Raw genomic sequence first — 26,568 nt, 5'->3', positions numbered from 1 at the left:
CGGATTGTGTTACACCGTGGCATAACACAGTGTAACGCAGTCCGTTAACACTGCCATTAAACTCTATTTCGGGGGCATCGGTAGCGCACGCCCAAAATGGGCTTGCGCTAGCGATATGCCGTCATTGTGTGATGGACCCTGAGACGCGGGCTGCAGCGTTTCCGGGTCCATCACTCCTAGCGCTGATAGAGCATCTGCTAGCTCTATCTGCGCTAGCGCAATCGAATTTCGCCACTTGTGTTAATGCAGCCCGTTTAACGCATGTGTTGAATGGGCTGCATTAACCTAGCCTTAACAGCACACGTGTTTCTTCCTATTTTTGAAGTTATCGGGCCTGTTTCAAAATATTTGCAGAAAAGTAGCCTTGACTTTATGGTAGCATGGGCAATGATTGAAAATGCGATTGACCAGCTTAAGAAGATAACATGTGAACATATTAAAGAAACTGATACACAGTTTGCATTAACAATGAATGATCTAATATCGAGTCGTGATATTATTTCATTCTTGGAGATTGAACTAGAGATCCAAGTGAAGAAGACTGGCAGAAAGAAAAGAATGGCAGGTGAAAGCTCGGTTGATGAACGGCCGGCTGGTCAAACACAACGTTTTCGTGTGGAAGTATACAGGCCAATTTTAGATCAGATTTTGACAAGCCTCACTGAAAGATTTTCAGAAAATAAACAGTTGATAATTGATACTCAATTTTTGCAGCCAAAATTTTTTGAAAATATTCAAAATGACCCCAACCTACTCAAGGAAGGCAACCTAACAAGAATCTCTGAATTATCAAAAGTTAATGAGGAAGCTCTTATTAGTGAGCTCAGAACTAGTTTTGCAAACCTCTTTCCTAAGTTGATGGTGCACTTGGATGAACCAGAAAAAACAACTGCAGCTACAGAAGAATATGGAGGAGATGGAGGTGAATGGGGTGTACCTACAGACGTTGTGAAAATTAAATGCAAGTCATGTAAAAATTGCTTCCTCTGCTGTCACCGATTACTCATGAAGTACAATCTCTACAGCTGCCTATGAGACTCTGACTGTGGCATATGAGCACTTACTGACTCCATCTTTCTCACAAGTTGCATGTGAAAGAGCATTCAGCAAGCTTAAACTCATGAAGACAGGACTGTGGGTTACAATGGGACAAGACCTGCTTGAAGCCTTTATGATCATGTCTGAGGAGCGAGATCTCTTGGAACTAGTTCAGTTTCAAGTGCTGGAAATTATTCGTGAAAGTTCAGCTCTGATGACATCTTTGCTAACTGTATGAGAATTCTCGGTGTTTAAAGCACCGCTCTAGCAATTTGTTTTTCTTCAGTGCTGGAGTGGTGCTCTAAATGTAAGTCTCCTGCTCCCTGCTTTATACTCACCCTCTGCCATCATCATCTGTTTCCAGTGTTGCTCCCATTGGGCTCCTTTGTGACCTTCTGGCAGATCCAGTGTTTCATGGAGTGTATCGGAGGTCACAACTCAATACATTTCTGAGAGACTCACTCTGGCATCGTTCTGGCTCTCCTAGAGATACATTGGGAGCTTGTGACGTAACTGGCCAGTCAGAAGTTATGGGCACAAGATGGTGCCACGGGACTGGCAAACTACTGAAAAAGGATGGAGCTACTACAGGGTGAGAATAAGACAGGGGCAGAGGGCTTACATTTAAAGTGCTACTCGATAGCTGAACAAAAATGCTGTAGTGGTGCTTTAAAGACATACCTGTTATATCTGCTGTCATGTATTTTTGTATATTTTTTTTTTCTTCCCCAAAATAAAAATATGAGGCTGAAATATCGGCTGGTTGTACAGGCACTACTACAACCACTACCGATAATTTAATAAAATTAGTATTAGCATGTACTGACGGTGGTGGTATAGCGTGCCGAGGGTTCAGAGAGCGGGACCTGCAGAAAGGCAGGATTTGCGCTAACAGCAATGTTATGGTATGCTGAGGACCCCTGGCTGATACGCTGATGTGAAGCAAATGAGAGAAATACATTTGTTAATTGAGCACTTACTTGCGTTATCGGTGGTGATACACTAACAGAGCATTTTTTCTATTGATAAGTATTTATTGTTCCTCAACCATTTTTATGAAATGGGTTGTTAGAAGGTGTACCTCTGTCACACATGTGCTATACTCAAGTGCTACTACTGGAGACCCAAGCCTTGAGATGGGCCACGGTCCGCGTCACAGTGGGCCACTGCATTGTGCTTGCCCCCAGGCTAAAATTTGCCAGCCAGCCCCTGGGCCCTGACGCACCTAAACAGTAGAAACCCCCACATGTGACAACATTTTGGAAACCAGACCCCTTAGGGAACTTCACAGAAGTTTATAGCGTGGAAATAAAAAAAAACCAAATCACATTTTTCCCAAATAAATCTTTTTTAGCTCCTTTTGCATTTTCATAAGGGTAACAAGAGAAATTGCTCCATAAAATTTGTTGTGCCATTTCTCCTGAGTACGCCGATACCCCATATGTGGAGGAAAACCACTGTTTAGGCGCACGGCAGGGCTTGGAAGGGAAGGAGCGCCATTTGATTTTGTGAATGCAAAATTTGATGGAATTAGCAGATGCCATGTCCCGTTTGAAGAGCCCCTGATGTGCCTAAACAGTGGAAACCCCCACATGTGACACCATTTTGGAAACTAGACCCCTTTGGGACCTTATCCAGATGTGTATTGAGCACCTGGAACCCCCAGGTGCTTCACAGACGTTTATAATATTACCGTATTTTTCGGACTATAAGACGCACCCCAAATTTGGGGTGAAAATTGCAGAAAAAAATATTTTTTATAAGATGGGGGTCCGTCTTATTGTCCGAATTTACAGTATCTTACCTGAGGGCTGGTGGTGGCAGAGCAGGGTCACAGGAGGCATGGTTGCGGCAGAGGTGGGGTGATGCGGTACGGCGTTCACCTGAGCAGGGTCCCTTCCTGCTTAGGTGGGTGACGCCACGGCCTGGTGTCCATGGGAGGGTGGCAGCAGTGGTTACCGACAGAGGTGCTGGGATGAGGAGGCACAGTGAGAGGTATGGCGTGAGAGGGGTCCCTTTCCCCGGTGAGGTGATGGAAGGATCTCGTGGGCACATGGACTGGAGATGATGGAGGTAGTGGTGTACATTGTGAAGCGAGTATTCCACAGGAGCTCAGATGTCTGAGTCCTTGCCGCTTCCCGGCGCTCCTCAGCGCAATAATTATTTCAGAAGCCGGTAATAAGTGAGGAGCTCCGCTACCGAGACACGGCCGCCATGACCGAACACTGGGGGAAAAGCGCCTCTGTACTGCTGCGAGCCCTGCTGGAGGCGGAGAGCCGGCCGTGCCATGCGGTGCTGAGGAGCGCCGGGAAGCGGCAAGGACTCAGACATCTGAGCGCCTGTGGAATACTCGCTTCACAATGTACACCACTACCTCCATCATCTCCAGTCCATGTGCCCACGAGATCCTTCCTGAACCTTGCTGCACCCATCCTGGGAAGCAAAAGGATGGAGTATACAGAGTCCAAAGTCCCGGTGAGGTGATGCAGCAGCCCGGTAATGCAGCAGAGCCGGGTGAATCCTGTTGATAACGGTGGGCGCGGCCATCTTCCTGAGGCCGCGCGTTCGCAGATGGAGCTCTGCTGCCCGGGGCTTCAGGAAAATGGCCGCCGCGATCCCCATCTGCGCACGCGCGGCATCCCGCGGCCATTTTCCTGAAGCCCCGGGCAGCAGAGCTCCATCTGCGAACGCACGGCCTCAGGAAGATGGCCGCGCCCACCGATAACATCAGGATTCACCCGGCTCTGCTGCCTCACCTCACCGGGAAAAGGGACCCCGCTCACTGCGCCTCCTCATCTCCGTTCCTCTGCTGCCACACCTCTGCCGCCGCACCTCTGCCACCGCACCTCTGACGCCACGGTAAGCCTGCATTGCGACTATTAGACGCACCCCCCATTTTCCCCCCTTTTTTGGGGGGGAAAAAGTGCGTCATGTAGTCCGAAAAATACGGTAAGCTGTAAAAATTAAAAAAAATCTAATTTTTCCGACAAAAAAAATCTTTTTTAGCTACAAATTTTGTATTTTCACAAGGGCAAAAGGAGAAAATGGACACAAAAGTTTGCTTTGCAATTTCTCCTGAGTTTACCCATACCCATATGTGGTCGAAAACTACTTTTGAGGCACAGTGCAAAGCTAAGAAGGGAAGTAGCACCATATTACAGTCCAAACAGGTGGGTGCTATATGTTGTTTAGGCACACTAGGGCTCAGAAGGGAGGGGGCATTTGGTTTGGGAGGGGAAGATTTGCTGAATTTCTTTTGGCGGGTCAGGAGCCATTTTGCTTTTCCAGAGCCTTTGTACTACTAACATAGAAGCCCCCTATATTTCCGTTAACAGATGACACATCTGATTGGGGACTTGCTTTTTATGTGGATTGAGTGATCTGATTTGAAACTTAGCATTGCAGAGTATCAGATCAGTGATCTGTCAGGCAGTGAAAGAGGCTTCTCAGGTCCTGCAAGCCACCTCCCTGCAGGACCTGGAAGAAACCCTCGGCCTTCTTGGTGCTGGGGTCCCCATGGAGACCCTCAGGACAATGCGATCGCATCGCATTGTTCTGAGGGATGTACGCAGGGAGCCCCCTCCCTTTGCGATGCTTCTCTATGCCAGAGGTCCCCAACCGCCGGTCCGCGGACCGGGACCGGGCCGTTGGGGTTTTTCAGCCGGTCCGCGGCGCCGCAGCTCTTCCCCTGTTCAGCGGTCACGTGGGACCGCTCATTAGAGAAATGAATAGGCTGCTCCACCTCCCATAGGGGCGGAGCCGCATAATTCATTTCTCTAATCAGCGGTGCCGGTGACCGCTGACAGAGGAAGAGGCTGCGGCACCGAAGACCAGCTGTCCGGGGGAAGGAGCGGGACGCCGGGAGCAGGTAAGTATCTCATATTCACCTGTCCTGGTTCCACACGCCGGGCGCCGCTGTCTCCATCTTCCCGGTGTCTCTCTCTCCTCACTGACTGCAGGCAGAGGGCGCGATGACGCATATAGTGTGCGCGCTGCCCTCTGCCTGATCAGTCAGTGCAGGGACTCAGGAGACGCCGGGAAGATGGCGCCGAGGAGCTTCAAGAGAGGTGAGTATGTGTTTTATTATTTTTATTGCAGCAGCAGCAGCACAGCTATGGGGCAATAATGGTGCAGAGCACTATATGGCACAGCTATGGGGCAATAATAAACAGTGCAGAGCACTGTATGGCACAGCTATGGGGCAATAATGGTGCAGAGCACTATATGGCACAGCTATGGGGCAATAATGGTGCAGAGCACTGTATGGCACAGCTATGGGGCAATAATGGTGCAGAGCACTGTATGGCACAGCTATGGGGCAATAATGGTGCAGAGCACTATATGGCACAGCTATGGGGCAATAATGGTGCAGAGCACTATATGGCACAGCTATGGGGCAATAATAAACAGTGCAGAGCACTGTATGGCACAGCTATGGGGCAATAATGGTGCAGAGCACTATATGGCACAGCTATGGGGCAATAATGGTGCAGAGCACTATATGGCACAGCTATGGGGCAATAATGGTGCAGAGCACTATATGGCACAGCTATGGGGCAATAATGGTGCAGAGCACTGTATGGCACAGCTATGGGGCAATAATGGTGCAGAGCACTGTATGGCACAGCTATGGGGCAATAATGGTGCAGAGCACTATATGGCACAGCTATGGGGCAATAATGGTGCAGAGCACTATATGGCACAGCTATGGGGCAATAATAAACAGTGCAGAGCACTGTATGGCACAGCTATGGGGCAATAATGGTGCAGAGCACTATATGGCACAGCTATGGGGCAATAATGGTGCAGAGCACTGTATGGCACAGCTATGGGGCAATAATGGTGCAGAGCACTGTATGGCACAGCTATGGGGCAATAATGGTGCAGAGCACTGTATGGCACAGCTATGGGGCAATAATGGTGCAGAGCACTATATGGCACAGCTATGGGGCAATAATGGTGCAGAGCACTATATGGCACAGCTATGGGGCAATAATAAACAGTGCAGAGCACTGTATGGCACAGCTATGGGGCAATAATGGTGCAGAGCACTATATGGCACAGCTATGGGGCAATAATGGTGCAGAGCACTGTATGGCACAGCTATGGGGCAATAATGGTGCAGAGCACTGTATGGCACAGCTATGGGGCAATAATGGTGCAGAGCACTGTATGGCACAGCTATGGGGCAATAATGGTGCAGAGCACTGTATGGCACAGCTATGGGGCAATAATGATGCAGAGCACTATATGGCACAGCTATGGGGCAATTATGAACGGTGCAGAGCACTATATGGCACAGCTATGGGGCAATTATGAACGGTGCAGAGCACTATATGGCACAGCTATGGGGCAATTATGAACGGTGCAGAGCACTGTATGGCACAGCTATGGGGCAATAATGGTGCAGAGCACCAGGGAAACAAGCATGGTGCTCCCACTCATTCCTGAACCTATGGTAAGTTGAATCACATTCTCATTATAAATGTCATAATTATATGATAAGTATGCACTAAGCTCCATCCCTCCATAACCCCACCCCCATATGACCAAAGCCCCGCCCCTGCCCCACCCCCACCGGGCCATGGAAAACTGGTCTGGCTTAAAGCCGGTCCCTGGTGCAAAAAAGGTTGGGGACCTCTGCTCTATGCCGCTGTCACTACTGACAGAGGCATCAAAGGGGTTAAACGCCCATGATCGGTATAGCACCGATCGTGGGCATTGCTGCCGTGTGTCAGCTGTCACATACAGCTGACACCCACACGCGATCGCCGCGGCCCTCACCGTGAGGCCGCGGTATTCGCGGCACTGTACTAATACTGCCCCGGGCACAATAGCACCTCCTGCAGAGGTACTAGTATGGAGCATGTCGCGAAGGGGTTGGATTTGGGAATGTTTATTTTGCAAAAAAAAAGGCTAAGAGGAGACTTAATAACAGTCTACAAATATTTGAATGGATGTCACAGTGTAGAGAGATCATCCTTATTCTCATTTGCATATGGAAACACGAGGACCAATGGAATATAACTGAAACTATGATTCTAAGTATAAAACATATACCGTATATACTCGAGTCATACCCAGGGGTCGGCAGGGGAGTGGGAGCAGCAGCTGTCTAATACCTGCTCCTGGCGCAGTCCCTGGTTACCCGGCATCAGCAGCTTCTTCCTGTAGTGAGCGGTCACATGGTACCGTTCATTACAGTAATGAATATGGACTCCCATAGGGGTGGAGCCGCATATTCATTACTGTAATGAGAAGTACCATGTGACCGCTCACTACAGGAAGAAGCTGCCGGCGCCGGAGAACCAGGGACTGCACCGCGCCAGGAGCAGGTGAGTATAACGCAGTGCATGATATTCACCTGCTCCCCGTTCCACCGCTGCGTTCCGTCCTCTGCAGTAATGCTCAGGTCAGAGGGCGGAGTGACGTGATTAGTGTCTGCGCGCCACCCTCTGCCTGAACAATCACTGCAGAGGACGGGGAACGAAGCGGCGGCAGTGAAGCGACGAGAGATGAGTATGTGATTTATTTTTTTAACGCAGCAACAGCATATGGGGCAAATGTCTACATGGAGCATCTTATGGGGCCATAAGCAACGTTTGTGTAGCATTACATGGGGCAAATGACTGTATGGAACATCTTATGGGGACATAAGCAACGTTTGTGGAGCATTACATGGGGCAAATGTCTACATGGAGCACCTTATGGTGCCATAATCAACATTTGTGTAGCATTACATGGGGCAAATGACTGTATGGAACATCTTATGGGGCCATAAGCAACGTTTGTGGAGCATTACATGGGGCAAATGACTGTATGGAGCATTTTATGGGGCCATAAGCAACGTTTGTGAAGCATTATATGGGGCAAATGTCTGTATGGAGCATCTTATGGGGCCATAATCAACATTTGTGCAGCATTATATGGGACAAATGTCTGTATGGAGCATCTTATGAGGCCATAATCCTCATTTATGCAGCATTATATGGGGCATATTTTAATATGGAGCATCTTATGGGGCCCATCATGACCTGTATGGAGCATTATATGGGGCTCCTGATTCAATATAGATATTCAAAAAAACTTAACCTACTGATATCTCAATTATTTTTACTTTTATTGGTACCTATTTTTATTTTTGACATTTACCGGTAACTGCTGCATTTTCCACCCTAGGCTTATACTCAAGTCATTAAGTTTTCCCAGTTTTTTGTGGCAAAATTAGGGGTCGGCTTATACTCGGGTCGGCTTATACTCGAGTATATACTAGTGGATAAAACAAGACCTTCACAAGACCTTCACAGCCATCTACACATCATAAGGGAGATCTCATGACATCTGCTCTCCATCTACCTGATGATCCTGAGGAACATTGGGATTTTCTTGTTTACAGTCCTGTGGAAGAAGAAGATGGGGACATCTCTCTGGTGTTGTCCTCTTAATGGATAGTTCTGGAGGAAACACATACAGGGACTGAACTAATTATTTACATACAGATAATTATAGGCCGTGTGTATTTAGTCCTGTCTATTACCTGGTGAGGTGATGGGCTGGGGAATCTTCATCATGGCGTCCTTGTACACATCTTTGTGTCCTTCTAAATACTCCCACTCCTCCATGGAGAAATAGACAGCGACATCCTGATACCTTATAGGAACCTGACACATACAATGATATCATCATCCCCCGATCCCTTCATAGTTTTACTGTATAATGTCCCAGCATTCCCAGCAGTGTCACCTCTCCAGTCAGCATCTCAATCATTTTGTAGGTGAGTTCTAGGATCTTCTGGTCTTTGATGTCCTCATGTAACAGGGGGTGAGTTGGAAGCCCCGTGATTGGGCTCAGGGGTCTTTCCCATCCCTCAGACACAGGGTCCTGACAGCGCTCACTAGAGGTCTTCTTCACTACTGTGTAATCCTGGTTATGGAGAGACACATTAATAAATCTCACTACAGACATTTCCAGAGTCCTCACCTCTCCAGTTCTGTCCATCTGTTATTCCCATAGATAAGAATGATGTAATGTGACGTCATCAGAATCTCTCACCTCTCCAGTAAGCCGGAAGAGGAGCTCTAGGGTGAGGTGTAATATCCTCTCCGCCATCTTGTCTCTGTCCATATTCATCCTTGATGGGTAAATCAGGAAAATTCTCTTCTATAGAAGATCTTCACTGAGAGGATCCGATATTGTAGAGACCTGAATGAGAAGATGAGCCGATGTAACATCATAAAAATCCAGTGTAATACACTTACCGGAGATAATAAGGGAAACATATGAGGAGATTTATTATTTTACAGTATTTAGTTTTCTTCTTTCCATCTACTAATAAAACCTATATATTTAGGCCACAGACAACAAGCAGTTTCTCCCTCGGAGTCGGCAGCTGAATACGTTTCTCATAGACTCATCTTCCATAACGCTAATTCTCGTCTCATTTACCGACCCTGGAATCGGCATTAGCAATACTGCAGGAGATATTCATTACACGTGACAGGAGAAATAACGACTTCATGGTGAGGACGACATCTTCATCTTCTACTACGGCTCTAGGAACAGATTTGTCCAGAGTCCGTCACTGACTCCATCCCCACCGGCCGTCTATATGAAGTGTGGTGCAGTAAAAGGTGTAGTGCTGGACGGAAGATATATTTCTCCCAGCAAGATAAGTTTTGGACTGTTATGGAATGTATGTAATAGTTTCTTTTGTTTGGCACGTGTTATCCTGGGGATGGAACTAGGCTGGAAGGAGCCTGAACTGTTTTTCTCTCCCACACATGTCACAAAGGTTCGTGATATGACTATTAGCAACCCTGGGAATGGCACCTGGCGGAAGTCGCTGACTTGGCAGCTGCTTAGTTAAGCCCGTCCCGTGTAAGGGTGAGTCTGAGACCAGTGGTTCTCCAAGCTGGAGTATGTTTGTTTTTTCTCTTACTTTCTGTCTCGGACCGTTTAAAGTGACAATAAACCACTGAAGTTTAGACTGGAAGCCTGTGTGTTGCCTCATTACTGCGGCCCTACCATTGCTCACCTGAGCCAATCCCTACATTTGGTGCTCGAATGCGGGCATACGCAGTGAGGCCAGGCTATTTTTGCTTATTTTTACTCCAGCTTATGTCCTGGGTGAAAGTAGTGGCGCAGACCAAGTCGGGGAACTCTGCAGAAATGGAGGCCACAATAAAAGTGCTTGTGGATGCTATGCGACAACAGCAGCAGGCTACGCAGCAGCAGCAGGAAACCAACCAGCTGTTGATACAGCATATCACGGCATCGCAGACAAGAGAAACTTCACGGGGAATCCATGATGTCCGGAAAGTGGTTCGTACAGCGATCCCCAAAATGGAGAAATCTGATGATGTCGAGACGTACTTGGAAATGTTTGAGGGAGTAGCTGAGCGGGAGAGACTACCCCGGGACCAGTGGGCAGAAGTCATTGCTCCATTTCTGGCTCCCGGACCTTTGAAGGCCTATCAAGATCTATCCCCTGAGCAGAGGGAGGACTACGCAGTCGTCAAGGGTGAGATACTGGCACGTCTTGGGGTAAATGTGTTGGTTCGGGCCCAGCGGGTACATCAGTGGGAGTTTAACCCCCTCTAAGCCAGCTCGCTCCCAATATTATGACCTGTTGCACTTATTTCAGAAGTGGTTGCAGCCTGAGGTTCTGTCTCCCGTGGCCATACTGGACCGCATAGTGACTGATAAATTTTGGAGGGGATTGCCCCGCTCCCTCCAATCATGGGTCGGGCAGGCGTCCCCTACTAATGCGCTCCAGATGATGGATCTGATAGAGCGATATGGGGCCACCAAAGAGCTCCAGGGAGGAACTCCCCGGAAGGTGTCCGGAAGGTTCCCTAAATCTCCACCCCTAGCTCGACAAGCAGAGCCCAGGAAGGCCACTCATGACTTATCTGGAGGAGAAAGAGGCCCCATAGTCTGCTGGCGGTGCCAGGAGCCTGGCCATTTGAGAGCTGATTGCCCCCACCTGACTGAGCCCATGGAGACAAACTTTGGGTATCGCCAATCCCATTATGCCGAACTGATTTGCGCTACAGGTATCCAAGAGGGATCCAATATGGGACATTTGTGTAAGGTGGATGTGGAGGGTACCCCAGCTGTGGCCCTACTGGACTCAGGGAGTCTCGTGACCCTAGTACGAGCCAGTCTGGTTCAGTCCAGCGAGTACACTGGTCGGAAAATTGGGGTGTTATGTATACATGGGGACTTAAAAGACTATCCCACTGCCCTAGTGGTGATAAACACGCCAGCGGGGAGGCGGTGCCATGAGGTGGGGGTTGTGGTTAGCTTACATTATGAAGTGATACTTGGTAGAGATTTTCCTTTATTTTCTGTACTCTGGCCCACAGTTGTCTCACCCAGTGGACACCTGCCGACACCGGTGACAACCAGGCTACATTCTCCAGAACTGGGGCATGAACCTGGTAGCCCAGAGGAAGAAGAGTTGGCGGTAGGGGTGACCTCCCCTTCGGTGGAGGAGGGGGAAAATTCTCCCATAGAAGTGTTGGCCGGGGATGTGGAAGACTTACCGCCAGGACCTGAATTGGTAGATTTAAATGTATCGAGCGATAATTTTGGTACAGCGCAACTCCGAGACCCTACTTTGACTCGGGCCAGGGAAAATTTACTGTTTATTAACGGGGAACCCCAACAACCTGGGGCAGCCACCAAATTGCCACGCTTTGAGCTAAACCGAGACCTGTTGTATCGAGTTGAGAAAGTACGTGGGGAAATGGTAGAACAATCATTGGTACCTCAGGCCTATCGTAAACTGGTAATGGACCTAGCGCATGCGCATGTACTCGGAGGGCATTTGGGCCAAAAGAAAACCCTAGACCGAATTTTGCAGCGGTTTTACTGGTTGGGGGTCCATGAAGAGGTTAAACGGTATTGTAATTCCTGTCCTGTGTGCCAGGTAACCAGTCCCCAGTCACACTTTCGGAGTCCTTTAGTGCCTTTACCTATTATAGAGGTGCCTTTCGAAAGAGTGGCAATGGATCTGGTCGGTCCTGTCAATAAGTCAGCAAGGGGGCACCAACACATCCTAGTAGTTCTAGATTATGCCACCCGCTATCCTGAGGCTGTTCCGCTGCGCCATACGTCAGCTAAGCTCATAGCAAAAGAACTCATGGGAATGTTTTCTAGGGTGGGGATTCCGCAAGAGATTTTAACAGACCAAGGAACCCCCTTTATGTCAAAAATAATGAAAGAGCTCTGCCGCTTGTTAAATGTCAAACAGTTGCGCACCTCAGTTTATCACCCCCAAACAGATGGGCTGGTAGAAAGATTCAACAAAACGCTAAAGAGCATGCTAAAAAAAAACATTTCTAAAGATGGGAAGGATTGGGATCTTTTACTCCCATATTTGTTGTTTGCAGTACGGGAGGTGCCACAGGCATCTACGGGGTTCTCACCCTTTGAATTATTGTATGGCCGACATCCCCGGGGCTTACTTGATATAGCCAAGGAGGCTTGGGAGAACCAACCAACCCCCCACAAGAGTGTAATAGAGCATGTTGCAAAAATGCAGGAAAGGATGGAGACAGTCCTACCATTGGTACGGGAACATATGGAGGCAGCCCAACAGTCTCAGAGTCGGGTCTATAACCGGGAGGCTCGGGTAAGAACCTTTAGTCCTGGGGATCGCGTGTTGGTACTTGTGCCCACAGTGGATAGCAAATTTCTAGCAAGGTGGCAGGGGCCCTATGAGATTATGGAGAAGGTGGGACCGGTAGACTATAAAGGTACACCAACCTGGCCGTAGGAAGCCAGAGCAGGTTTATCATGTTAACTTGCTTAAATTCTGGAAAGACAGAGACTACCTTGGGGGGGATAGTCCGCTGCCTGCATTTTCTGTAGAGAAGGCTCCGTTACCTCTGAGTGAGTCAGAAGAAGCCTGGTCTGCAGTCAAAATACCAGATACGTTGTCTCCTAAACAGGTTCAGGAGGTCCGGGAGTTTGTTAGCCGAAATACGGACGTTTTTTCTGAACTCCCTGGACGTACCTCCATAATCCAACATGACATTGTTACGGAGCCACAGGCCAAAGTCCGGTTAAAGCCATATCGGGTGCCTGAGGCTCGGCGACAAGCCATATCCCGGGAGGTGGAACATATGTTACAATTAGGGGTCATAGAAGAGTCGCAAAGTGACTGGGCCAGTCCAATAGTCCTAATACCTAAGCCTGATGGGACCCTAAGATTCTGTAATGACTTCAGGAAACTTAATGAAGTTACAAAATTTGATGCTTACCCCATGCCCCGGGTGGATGAATTGATAGAACGGTTTGGGCAGGCATGGTATTTTACAACCCTTGACCTTACAAAAGGGTATTGGCAGGTGCCCCTGACAAAGGCAGCTAAGGAAAAAACGGCCTTTGTAACGCCCGAAGGGCTGTTTCAGTATAAGGTATTACCTTTTGGTTTGCATGGCGCGCCGGCGACGTTCCAACGGCTAATGGATATTGTTCTCCGTCTTCATCGCCGTTATGCCTCAGCCTATCTGGATGATATTGTTGTGTACAGTGCAGACTGGGAAAGTCACTTACCCAAGGTACAGGCGGTGATTGATTTACTCCGACAAGCAGGGCTAACAGCCAATCCCAAGAAGTGTTCCATAGGGTTGGAGGAAGCTCGGTACTTGGGTTATGTCATTGGGAGAGGGGTCCTTAAGCCTCAAATAAACAAAGTGGAGGCAATACAGAACTGGCCCCGTCCCCTCACAACAAAGCAGGTAAAAGCCTTTTTAGGCTTACTGGGATATTACAGGCGATTTGTTCCCAACTTTGCAACATTGTCCGCGCCTCTAACAGACTGCTTGAAAGGGAGGAAGAGTGTGATGGTCCAATGGAATTATCAGTTAGAAGAGGCCTTTGTAAAGTTAAAATCAGTACTGTGTGGTACACCTGTTCTGATTACACCTGATTTCAAAAGAGAGTTCATTGTGCAAACCGATGCCTCTGAGGTAGGTCTTGGTGCCGTGTTGTCTCAAGAAATTAACGGAGAAGAGCATCCCGTTAGTTTTCTGAGCCGAAAGCTTACCCCAGCCGAAATCAGGTACAGTATTGTGGAGAGAGAGTGCCTGGCCATTAAGTGGGCACTTGAGTCTCTTCGCTATTATTTGCTGGGGAGAAAGTTCGCTTGGTGACAGATCATTCCCCTCTTACATGGATGAGTCAAGCTAAGGAGAGAAATGCACGAGTCACCAGATGGTTTCTGTCCCTGCAAAATTTTAAATTTTCAGTAGAACATCGGGCAGGCAGACTACAGGGGAATGCAGATGCCCTGTCCAGAGTTCACTGTATGTCATGTGTCCACCCCCATAGGGTTGAACAAAGAGGGAAGGTATGTGGTGCAGTAAAAGGTGTAGTGCTGGATGGAAGATATATTTCTCCCAGCAAGATGGAACTAGGCTGGAAGGAGCCTGAACTGTTTTTCTCTCCCACACATGTCACAAAGGTTCATGATATGACTATTAGCAACCCTGGGAATGGCACCTGGCGGAAGCCGCTGACTTGGCAGCCGCTTAGTTAAGCCCGTCCCGTGTAAGAGTGAGTCTGAGACCAGTGGTTCTCCAAGCTGGAGTATGTTTGTTTTTTCTCTTACTTTCTGTCTCGGACTGTTTAAAGTGACAATAAACCACTGAAGTTTGGACTAGAAGCCTGTGTGTTGCCTCATTACTGCGGCCCTACCATTGCTCACCTGAGCCAATCCCTACAGAAGGTTTCCCGTCTTCCCCGCACTGCAATCTTCTATCACGTTAGATCTCAGCTCTGAGTCACACACAGAAGTTTGAGGCTTTAATAAAAGCTTTTTTGTTTCCACAAACACCATGGACAGAAATTATCTGATCCCAAAGTCTCCATGTACAGTGTTTATGGGGTTTATTTCTGGCCTTAGGCTTTCCTATATTGCAAGAAAAACACCAGAAAAATCAGATATTAAAATGTTTCAAAAGAAAATTGGCTCCAACAATTCTTGTAAAAATAAAAAAAACATAAAAAAGAAGGAAACATATTTTATTATTTTTTAACAAGTGAAACCTTTTTTTACAAATTAACTATTTTGGGCCCCAGAACATAGATATAGACCGCAGAGAGGGCACAGGAGCGGCTGCAACAAAAACCCTGGCAGTTTAACCACTTGCTGCTGTGAAAAGCAAACATGGCATCTAAGAAGGTGTGAGAGAGTTCGGCTGAATGCCCTCCGCCCCCAAGTACTCGATAGTATGGGGCGGTCTAGATACTACAAAAATTACATACCTAATAATGGTGTCTGGGCTGCAATGTGTGAAGGTCTATTAGGCCGGGCCAGAGGTAGCGTCCAATAAGTTACTTTCTAACCTCTGTAGAGGTCTGTACTCACTCGGCTGAGGTTGAGGTAGGCACAGGAATTGCTATTGCACCAATGTCCAGGCAAGTTTATTTAAACTTCATAAAGTGCTCAGGATAGCAAAACAAAAGAACAGCCTTTTCCAGAACACAAAGTGAAAACATAAAGTAAAAAGTCCATACAACGGGTCCGCCTGCTCAGGATAGTGTCCAATTCTTTAGCACAGACAAACACACAGGAGATCCACACATTAAGGTCCAGACACTGAAAGAGAGACTCGGCCTCCATTTTATCTGCCAAATCGTGCCCCTGGGGTTGGGATATGCGGGCAGTCATTCCCACCCATCTCTTATGACTGCTCGTAAAACCCGGCCCTGGAATGGCTTAATAACTCTCTCAGCACTGTATTTCTGGAGCATGCTTCCGCGCTCACATCACCACAGCTAATAGCTGAAATGATATACACTCACCGGCCACTTTATTAGGTACACCATGCTAGTAACGGGTTGGACCCCCTTTTGCTTTCAGAACTGCCTCAATTCTTCGTGGCATAGATTCAACAAGGTGCTGGAAGCATTCCTCAGAGATTTTGGTCCATATTGACATGATGGCATCACACAGTTGCCGCAGATTTGTCGGCTGCACATCCCAAAGATGCTCCATACAAGGCAGGATGGATCCATGCTTTCATGTTGTTTACGCCAAATTCTGACCCTACCATCCGAATGTCGCAGCAGAAATCGAGACTCATCAGACCAAGCAACGTTTTTCCAATCTTCTACTGTCCAATTTCGATGAGCTTGTACAAATTGTAGCCTCAGTTTCCTGTTCTTAGCTGAAAGGAGTGGTACCCGGTGTGGTCTTCTGCTGCTGTAGCCCATCTGCCTCAAAGTTCGACGCACTGTGCGTTCAGAGATGCTCTTAGGCCTACCTTGGTTGTAACGGGTGGTGATTTGAGTCACTGTTGCCTTTCTATCAGCTCGAACCAGTCTGCCCATTCTCCTCTGACCTCTGGCATCAACAAGGCATTTCCGCCCACAGAACTGCCGCTCACTGGATTTTTTTTCTTTTTCGGACCATTCTCTGTAAACCCTAGAGATGGTTGTGCGTGAAAATCCCAGTAGATCAGCAGTTTCTGAAATACTCAGACCAGCCCTTCTGGCACCAACAACCATGCAACGTTCAAAGGCACTCAAATCACCTTTCTTCCCCATACTGATGCTCGGTTTGAACTGCAGGAGATTGTCTTGACCATGTCTACATGCCTAAATGCACTGAGTTGCCGCCATGTGATTGGCTGATTAGAAATTAAGTGTTAACAAGAAGTTGGACAGGTGTACCTAATAAAGTGGCCAGTGAGTGTATATCTCTCCTCAAGGACTCATCTGGCAGGCCATCTTACACCCCCATACACATTAGACTAAAGCTGAATGAAAGCACTGATTTCGGGGGGTTTGGTTGACTATATAATGTATTTGGCGGCCTCCCGACAGATGATGTCAGGCCATAGAAGGATCTAGATAATCCTCTGCTAGAGGAGTTTGGAGGCGACTCTCTCATACAGACCACAGGAAAGCTGGAATATTTGTGTGTATGGGGAGTCGGGAGAGATGGCCGGCTGCCAAATGACCGTTCAGGCAACACTTATCTCATGTGTATGGGGCCGTTAGTATTACACTGACAGCAGATGATACACGGCACTACAGTAGTACAGGGCATCACCAAAGCCATCAGAGTCTTGTATGTGGGTCATTCCACATCAAGTGGACCAGTTTTAAAAATCGTCCCCACTCAACCTTCTCCGATTTTGCTGAAAATTTATAAGGATGTACATGTATGTTTGAAAAGAGGTTCTGTAAATTTTTAGGGCCAGATCTCAAATACATTGGGCACCGTTGACCTTCACTGGAGGTTCCACCAAGCCTGCGGCTTCAGGTAAGAGGATTTTGCAAACTTTGGTACATAGCCATTAGAGTTCTATACTGGCTGTGATGCTGAAATTTGGCATACTAGCTCAACTTTTGCTGCTAAACACGATAAAATTATTACCGGCTATGACAAAACAATATTTCGGCCGCAATTTTGTGTCAAAGTAGCTTGAAAAACGCGTCGCATAAAATTTATGCCAAACTTTGCCCATATATAACTTAAGACCAAAAACCAATAGTAACTGGTGCTTTGCCCTGTACACCAAACATCTACATGACTTTGCATTGCTGCAATATCACGGTCAAAGCATATGTATTTGTGGAAATATTCATACCCACATATGATGAAAAACTTAAAAAACGAATTTTACCTATTTTTAGGTCAAATTTCTCAAAAAGGGTACCCCTAAAATATATTAATTCTGATATCATTAGAAAGAGCACATTTTTCTCTACAAGGATCATTGGTTTTTTTTTGGAGTCTCTCCGTTGAAGAAATGAAAAATGCCACTGAACATGGTGTTATTTATTAATACGCAATGAATGGTAACTGCTCTATTCAAACCCTTGCGTTGGTCCATGGTGGTTATACCACAACCAATTCCCTAAGAATTGGTATTATAATCCTATTAAGAATTGTAATAATGCTGTCTTTCGAGAATTGGCAGCCCCATCGCCTAGGAGCCATGGCCGATAGCCATGCAAGGCGAGCCTTGGGCGGTCTCTTTATCGCAGATTCCGAAGCCTGAGGGTGGGTGTCTTTGCCTAGGATCCCAAGCCTAATATTGGGTATCTTTTGCTGGTTCCCAAGCCATAATGTTCAGTCTAAGTGGTCTGGAATTGTTGCTGAATTTGCAACATAATCGGTTCAGAGAAGGTGTATTGTCGGCCCATTGCTGTTGCAGCTGGTGCTGGAATTATTGCAATGATTGACTGCTCGGGAATCCAGCATGTATCATTTCTCACAGGCCAGTGAAAGAAGCTAGCTGGTCCATGAGGATGCATAAAATTTATTAATGCATCATGCTCGTCGACTGAAATTTCAGAAATATTTCCAATCCACCAGTTCCTATCGTAAATGCAGGCAATTTATTGCCCTGGCTGGAGGTTTGCAATTGGCACAAAAGGCATTTCTGATCTGACAGATCTATCTACATGGGTAATGAAAGATGATGGGTCATTTGACACCCTTGAAATGCGAATCTTTTTGTCATCAATTGGCACAAACTGGTCATTTTTCTCTTGTTCCAGCAATTGCATGTCCATCTTTGAACCTTTCCTCCCGAACTACCCGTATTTCGTCAATTTTTTCTTTTGGAACAAAAAAAAAAAACTTGATTCCATGCAGTTGCTCGTTGCAAAAGTTGAATAAATCCACCGGGGTCAGTATTTGGTTTTCAGTTGGGCGTTGAAGACTGGCACGAGCTGCCAACCTCTTTGCTGTCCCTCCAATCCCATCACAGGGCGACTTTCCATGACTGGTACCAAAAAAATTCCATTCAGCGCTGATATTGAAATCAGAATTATGGTGGCACAAGTTGAGAAAAATGTTCAAATTTTTGTAATGAGCTGCAGATCCATCGCTGAGGTAGTGGATATGACGAATCCCATAGATGAGAGTCTTGAGATACTCCACAATTACTGTTAAGAAAGTGTGGACTGCAACTGTGTCATGTCGTGAGCAATCACTGATTATGCACAAGCTGATGTTCTGCGCAGCTTCACCATTTAACTCCTTGAAGTAAATTACAAATGGGTGTACTGTAGCTTGACTATTTTCCCAGTGGAAACCTTGAATAGCATCTTGAACAATAAATGAGTAATTTTCAGCAAAGTCCATAAGGATCACAAGCTCTCCAGGTCTCAGATTTTCCTTCAACGATTTCAGATAGCAACTTTGATGCTTGGCGATGTAGTGATGGCTACAAAGTTTAGAAATTTTCAAAACCAGTTCTTCAATGAAATCTTCTATAGTCAGTTGTTTGGTATCAAGAGTGTCTCGATCAGTGTGAATCCATTGTTTGAACTCAATAATGTCTTCAGGGTCACTGTTGACAGACACATTGACTAGAAATTCTTTTAAAACTTCAGGACCCGGGCATTTATCACAATGGCCAAGCATACAGTCCTTGGATTCAATTCCACAGACCATTTTGCATATGAGCTCTTTGCAGTCATCATTGATTGGGCATGCTGCAAGCATTAGTTTGACATTTTGGTGAATGGTACACACACACAAACGGAATGTGTTCCAGCAGTTCCAACGGTTACGCACCACTTTGGCCGAAGCTCACAAAACTTGGAAAATCCAATTTCAGGGCCATTCCGATCCCGATAGGCAACAAACATTTTCCTCATATTGCTCAGTAATAGTCACTTTTGAGAAATAAACAAAGTCCAGCTCACCATACTGACATTCCCAAGGACTCGGAGCACGGAGCCGCTGTGTCAAGGCGTAGACGAACAGGAAAAGAAAGGAGATCCAGCTCAACGATGCAGTGAAAAATCCATAACTTTATTCACTTCCAATAGTATAGTGTAAGGATAAAACATCAGCGTGCAATAGAATAAAATCCAAGATCAACGCGTTTCCGGTGGCACAGCACCCTTAGTCATGAACTAAGGGTGCTGTGCCACCGGAAACGCGTTGATCTTGGATTTTATTCTATTGCACGCTGATGTTTTATCCTTACACTATACTATTGGAAGTGAATAAAGTTATGGATTTTTCACTGCATCGTTGAGCTGGATCTCCTTTCTTTTCCTAATAGTCACTTTTGCATCTGCTTTTATTACCCTGCTATTCGCACTGACACATAGTCTTTTTTACCAGGGCACATTCGACTGAATTCATCATCCTCAAAAAATGCCTGCACCTTTTTCTTCACTTCCTCAGAAAGTTTCTTGCTACACTTGACTCTAGGGAAGGCTAAGCTCCCATGTTCACATTTAAGTTTTCATGCTTGTTTGACCATTCGTTCAGAGACACCGAAATTCATCTGATATAGCCTTAGCGACTATTAGTCGCTATTATTAAAAGCGACTATTACTGAGCAATATGAGGGAAATGTTTGTTGCCTATCGGGATCGGAATGGCCCTCAAATTGGATTTTCCAAGTTTTGTGAGCTTCGGCCAAAGTGGTGCGTAACCGTTGGATCTGCTGGAACACATTCCGTTTGTGTGTGTACCATTCACCAAAATGTCAAACTAATGCTTGCAGCATGCCCAATCAATGATGACTACAAAGAGCTCAAATGCAAAATTGTCTGTGGAATTGAATCCAAGGACTGTATGCTTGGCCGTTGTTATAAATGCCCGGGTCCTGAAGTTTTAAAAGAATTTCTAGTCAATGTGTTTGTCAACAGTGACCCTGAAGATATTATTGAGTTCAAACAATGGATTCACACTGATCGAGAAACTCTTGATACCAAACAACTGACTATAGAAGATTTCATTGAAGAATTGGTTTTGAAAATTTCTAAACTTTGTAGCCATCACTACATCGCCAAGCATCAAAGTTGCTATCTGAAATCGTTGAAGGAAAATCTGAGACCTGGAAAGCTTGTGATCCTTATGGAATTTCCTGAAAATTACTCATTTATTGTTCAAGATGCCATTCAAGGTTTCCACTGGGAAAATAGTCAAGCTACAGTACACCCATTTGTAATTTACTTCAAGGAGTTAAATGGTGAAGCTGCGCAGAACATCAGCTTGTGCATAAATCAGTGATTGCTCACGACATGACAGTTGCAGTCCACACTTTCTTAACAGTAATTGTGGAGTATCTCAAGACTCATCTATGGGATTCATCATATCCACTACTTCAGCGATGGATCTGCAGCCCAGTACAAACATTTCAAAATTTTTCTCAACTTGTGCCACCACAATGCTGATTTCAATATCAGCGCTGAATGGAATTGTTTTTGGTACCAGTCATGGAAAGTCGCCCTGTGATGGGATTGCAGGGACAGCAAAGAGGTTGGCAGCTCTGTTGTGAATTCTGCCCTTGGGCTCCCTCCGGTGGTTTTAAGTGGAACTGCTGCTCCTTGGATTTAGCTTTAGCAGCTGCTTCCACTGATCGTCTCTCCTGCTCTGCTATTTAGCCTGGCTCTAATCTTCAGCCAGTGCCAGCTGTCAATGTTTCTTGGTTGGATTCAGATCTCTCCTTGGATTTCCCTGATAGTCTGTCCAGTTCAGCAAAGATAAGTCCTTGCTTGTTCATTTGTTGTCCACTTGCTGTGGACTTAATCGTTCAGCTCATTTTATGTTTTCTCTAGTCCAGCTTGTCAGTATTGAATATTCAGTTAAGCTGGAAGCTCTGGGGAAGCAGATTTGCCCTCCACACTGTTAGTCAGGTGTGGAGATTTTTTGTAAACTCTGCGGTGGATTTTTCTAGCTTTTAATACTGACCGCACAGTATTCTTTCCTATTCTGTCTATCTAGTTAGAAGTGGCCTCCTTTGCTAAATCCTGGTTTCATTCTGTGTATGTCGTTTCCCCCTCTACTCACAGTCAATATTTGTGGGGGGCTATCTATCCTTTGGGAATTTTCTCTGAGGCAAGATAGCTTTCCTGTTTCCATCTTTAGGCCGGAGACACACTGGTGCGAGATACGGCCGAGTCTCGCTGGTTAAAAGCAAGCTGTGGCACCTGCACTCTGGAGCGGAGCGTGCGGCTCCATGTATTGCTATGCAGCTGCACGCTCCGCTACGGAGTGCAGGTGCCTCAGCTTGCTTTTAACCAGCGAGACTCGGCCGTATCTCGCACCAGTGTGTCTCCGGCCTAAGGGGTAGTTAGTTCTTCGGCTGTGACGAGATGTCTAGGGAGTGTCAGGAACATTCCACGGCTACTTCTAGTGTTGTGTTAGGTTTAGGAACTGCGGTCAGTACAGATACCACCTCCCCAGAGCTCGTCCCATGTTGCTCCTTAACCACCAACTCATAACAGTACAGCTGGCCAGCAATGTATTGAATGCATCTCAAAAGAGGGGAAAAAAAAAGTTCTGAGCCATTTTTTTTTTCTGCAGCCTGTTTTGTCTTTTTTTCCCCCTTAATCTCTGGGTGGTTCAGGATTTTGGCGCTGACATGGATGTTCAGGGTCTGTTCTCTCGTCTGGATCAACTTCCTGCAAGGGTACAGAGTTTCCAAGATTATGTTGTTCAGACTCCGGCTTTAGAGCCTAGAATTCCTACTCCTGATTTGTTTTTTGGGGACAGATCCAAGTTTTTGAACTTTAACCCCTTTTCGACATGCGCCGTACTAGTACTGCGCTGCCGGCACTGCATTACTGACAGCCGCAGTACTAGTACGGCGACTCGATCACCGCGGTCTCGCGCTGAGCGCCGCGGTGATCGGCTGTGGGTGTCAGCTGTATATGACAGCTGACACCCCGCAGCAATGCCCACGATCGGCGCTATCGCCGATCGCGGGTATTTAACCCCTCTGATGCCGCTGTCAATAGTGACAGCGGCATAGAGGGGGATCGCGCAGGGACGGGGGCTCCCTGCGCTCTCCTACCGGAGCAGCGCGATGAGTCCCCAGATCCAAGATGGCCGTGGGACTCCTTCCGGGTCATGAGATGACCCTGCTTGCCGGCGCCTGCTGAGAGCTGCTGAGTGCAGGCGCCGGCAAGCCTCTGCAAAGTGCCTGTCACATCGGTGATCTGACAGAGTGCTGTGCACACTCTCAGATCACCGATCTGTGATGTCCCCCCCTGGGACAAAGTAAAAAAAAAAAAAAAAATGTCCACATGTGTAAAAAAAAAAATAAAAAAAAAATTCCTAAATAAATAAAAAAATAAAGAAAAAATATTCCCATAAATTTCTTTATCTAAATAAAAAAAAAAATCACACAATAAAAGTACATATGTTTAGTATCTCCGCGTCCGTAACGACCCCACCTATAATACTATATTACTAGTTAACCCCTTAAGTGAACGCCGTAAAAAAAAAAAAAACGAGGCAAAAAACAACGCTTTATTCTCATACCGCCAAACAAAAAGTGGAATAACACGCGATCAAAAAGACGGATATAAATAACCATGGTACCGCTGAAAACGTCATCTTGTCCCGCAAAAAAAAAGCCGCCATACAGTATCATCAGCAGAAAAATAAAAAAGTTATAGCTCTCAGAATAAAGCGATGCAAAAACAATTATTTTTTATATAAAAGTTTTTATTGTGTAAAAGCGCCAAAACATAAAAAAATTACATAAATGAGGTATCGTTGTAATCGTACTGACCCGAAGAATAAAACGGCTTTATCTTTTTTACCAAACGCGGAACGGTATCAACGCCCCTCCTAAAAGAATTTCAGGAATTGCTGGTTTTTGTTCATTCTGCCTCCCAAAAATCGGAATAAAAAGCGATCAAAAAATGTCATGTGCCCGAAAATGGTACCAATAAAAACGTCAACTCGTCCCGCAAAAAACAAGACCTCACATGACTCTGTGGACCAAAATATGGAAAAATTATAGCTCTCAAAATGTGGTGATGCAAAAACTATTTTTTGCAATAAAAAGCGTCTTTTAATGTGTGACAGCTGCCAATCATAAAAATCCGCTATAAAAGTAAATCAAACCCCCCTTCATCACCCGCTTAGTTAGGGAAAAATAATACAATTTTAAAAAATATATTTATTTCCATTTTCCCGTTAGGCTACTTTCACACTAGCGTCGGTACGGGGCCGTCGCGCTGCGTTGGCCCGACGTACCGACGCATACTGTGCAAGCGCCGCACAACGGGAGCAGCGGATGCTGTTTTTCCACGCATCCGCTGCCCCATTGTGAGGTGCGGGGAGGTGGGGGCGGAGTTCCAGCCGCGCATGCGTGGTCGGAAATGGTGGACCGTCGGCACAAAAAAAGTTACATGTAACGTTTTTTTGCTGCCGGCGGTCCGCCACAACACGACGCAACCGACACAACACGACGGTTGCAACGTGTGTCAATACGTCGCTAATGTTAGTCTATGGGGAAAAAACGCATCCTGCAGATGACTTTGCAGGATGCGTTTTTTTGCCAAAACGACGCATTGCGACGTATGCAAAAAAACGCTAGTGTGAAAGTAGCGCTAGGGTTAGGACTAGGGTTAGGGCTAGGGTTAGGGTTGGGGTTTCAGTTAGAATTAGGGAGTTTCCACTGTTTAGGCACATCAGGAGCTCTCCAGACGCGACATGGCGTCCGATCTCAATTCCAGCCAATTCTGCTTTGAAAAACTAAAACAGTGCTCCTTCCCTTCCGAGTTCTCCTGTGCGCCCAAACAGTGGTTCCCCCCAACATATGGGGTATCAGCGTTCTCAGGACAAGTTGGACAACAACTTTTGTTGTCTAATTTCTCCTGTTACCCTTGGGAAAATAAAAACGTGGGGGCTAAAATATAATTTTCGTGGAAAAAAAATATTTTTTATTTTCACGGCTCTGCGTGATAAACTGTAGTGAAACACTTGTTGGTTCAAAGTTCTCACAACACATCTAGATAAGTTCCATGGGGGGTCTAGTTTCCAATATGGGGTCACTTGTGGGGGGTTTCTACTGTTTAGGTACATCAGGGGCTCTGCAAATGCAACATGACACCTGCAGACCAATCCATCTAAGTCTGCATTTCAAACGGCGCTCCTTCCCTTCCGAACTCTGCCGTGCGCCCAAACAGTGGTTCCCCCCCAATGTATGGGGTATCAGCGTACTCAGGACAAATTGGACAATAACTTTTGTGGTCCAATTTCTCCTGTTACCCTTGGGGAAAAAAAATTGCGGGCTAAAACATCATTTTGTGGAAAGAAAAAGCCGGATTACTCACCGGTAATGCTCTTTTAATGAGTCCACGACAGCACCCCACATGAGAGAGAGGGATCCGCCCATAGGAACAGGAAACCTACAGAATAAAAGGAGGCGGTCCCCTCTCCTCCTCAGTTTAGTTTACAGAGTATAAAAAGGGAACCGCAAAAGCTTTAGTATTAATTCTTATTCAGCAAAATATCTTAAAAACTCTATACAACCATTATTTGTGAATTTAAAGAAAGGGCTGTGCATAATCAGGGAGGGTTGTAAATGGGTGCTGTCGTGGACTCATTAAAAGAGCATTACCGGTGAGTAATCCGGCTTTTTACCCTTCGCCACGACAGCACCCCACATGAGAGACTTTCAGAGAGTTATTACTCGGGTGGGATGACTGTACTAAGCACAGCTCTACCAAAGGTCAAATCAGACGATGAAGATAGATCAAGTCTATAATGGTTGTAAAAGGTAGAAGGTGTAGACCAAGTTGCGGCCTTACATATTAGATGGATCGGGACATCCGCTTGTTCCGCCCAGGAGGAAGCCATGGCTCGTGTTGAGTGCGCTTTAATACCCACTGGAGGAATCTCGCCTTTCGATGTATAGGCCAAGCAGATAGCATCTCTGATCCACCGAGATATGGTAGCTCTCGTGACCCCATGTCCTTTCTTGTGGCCCTGAAAGGAGATAAACAGAGCCCTACTCTCCCTCCATGTTTGACACCTTTCTATATAAGTCAGGATGGCTCTTCTGACATCTAAGGTGTGGAATTTCTGTTGTTCAGGGGTTACAGGAGAATCAAAGAAGGAAGGGAGAAATATTTCCTGTGACCTGTGGTAGGTGGATGCTACCTTAGGGAGGTAAGAGGGGTCTGGTTTTAGGACTATTCGGTCATGGAATATCAGTAAGAATGGTGGGTCTACTGATAGGGCCTGGATGTCACTAACACGTCTGGCTGAGGTCAGAGCTACCAAGAGGGCTACCTTATATGTGAGGACATTTAGAGGTATAGAATCTAGAGGCTCAAATGGGGAGCTGGTTAAGGCTTCTAGCACTAGATTTAAATCCCACGGAGGTAGACGGGGAATGTGTACTGGGTTACTCCGTTCACAAGACTTAATGAATCTGGAGACCCATCTATCAGCGGCTATATTATATCCATATAAGGCTCCTAACGCTGATATCTGGACTCTTAAGGTGTTCACTGATAGTCCTAATTCTCTACCTTTTTGTAGGAACTCTAGAATAGGTGTTATCGGAACCTGTTTAGTGAATGGTACTGTATGAAAGTCTAAGAATTTTTTCCATACCCTGCTATATATCAGGGTTGTAGATCTTTTCCTACTTAGTAGTAGGGTGTTTACTAGTTGTTCTGAGAAACCCCTTGAAGTTAATAATTGCCGCTCAAGTTCCACGCCGTCAAGTGAAGCCCTTTCACTTGCGGGTGGAAAAACGGCCCCTGGAACAGTAGATCCTTGTCCAATGG

At 46.3% G+C, this 26,568-nt stretch overlaps 1 protein-coding gene across 3 annotated transcripts in view; it reads right to left on the bottom strand.

Annotated features, from left to right (window-relative positions):
• LOC143767934 (uncharacterized) overlaps positions 1–26,568 on the bottom strand; it is a 96,948-nt gene that overhangs the window by 55,476 nt on the left and 14,904 nt on the right. The window contains exons 1-5 of one of the 3 annotated variants that reach the window (XM_077256467.1): positions 14,756–15,077; positions 9,091–9,240; positions 8,782–8,961; positions 8,576–8,699; positions 8,395–8,492 (exon numbers count right to left, since the gene is read on the bottom strand). In XM_077256467.1, the coding sequence (XP_077112582.1) occupies positions 8,395–8,492; positions 8,576–8,699; positions 8,782–8,961; positions 9,091–9,168 (480 nt within the window). In that variant the 5' untranslated portion in view covers positions 9,169–9,240; positions 14,756–15,077. Of the gene's footprint in view, positions 1–8,394; positions 8,493–8,575; positions 8,700–8,781; positions 8,962–9,090; positions 9,241–14,755; positions 15,078–26,568 lie in introns of those variants that run through there. The other 2 variants (XM_077256466.1, XM_077256468.1) reach the window with 2 other exon arrangements.

This window comes from Ranitomeya variabilis, chromosome 4, assembly GCF_051348905.1.
Source record: "Ranitomeya variabilis isolate aRanVar5 chromosome 4, aRanVar5.hap1, whole genome shotgun sequence".
Classification (NCBI taxonomy): Eukaryota; Metazoa; Chordata; class Amphibia; order Anura; family Dendrobatidae; genus Ranitomeya; species Ranitomeya variabilis.
Note: the sequence above shows the minus strand (reverse complement) of the source record. Positions and strands in the feature narration are given on the sequence as shown.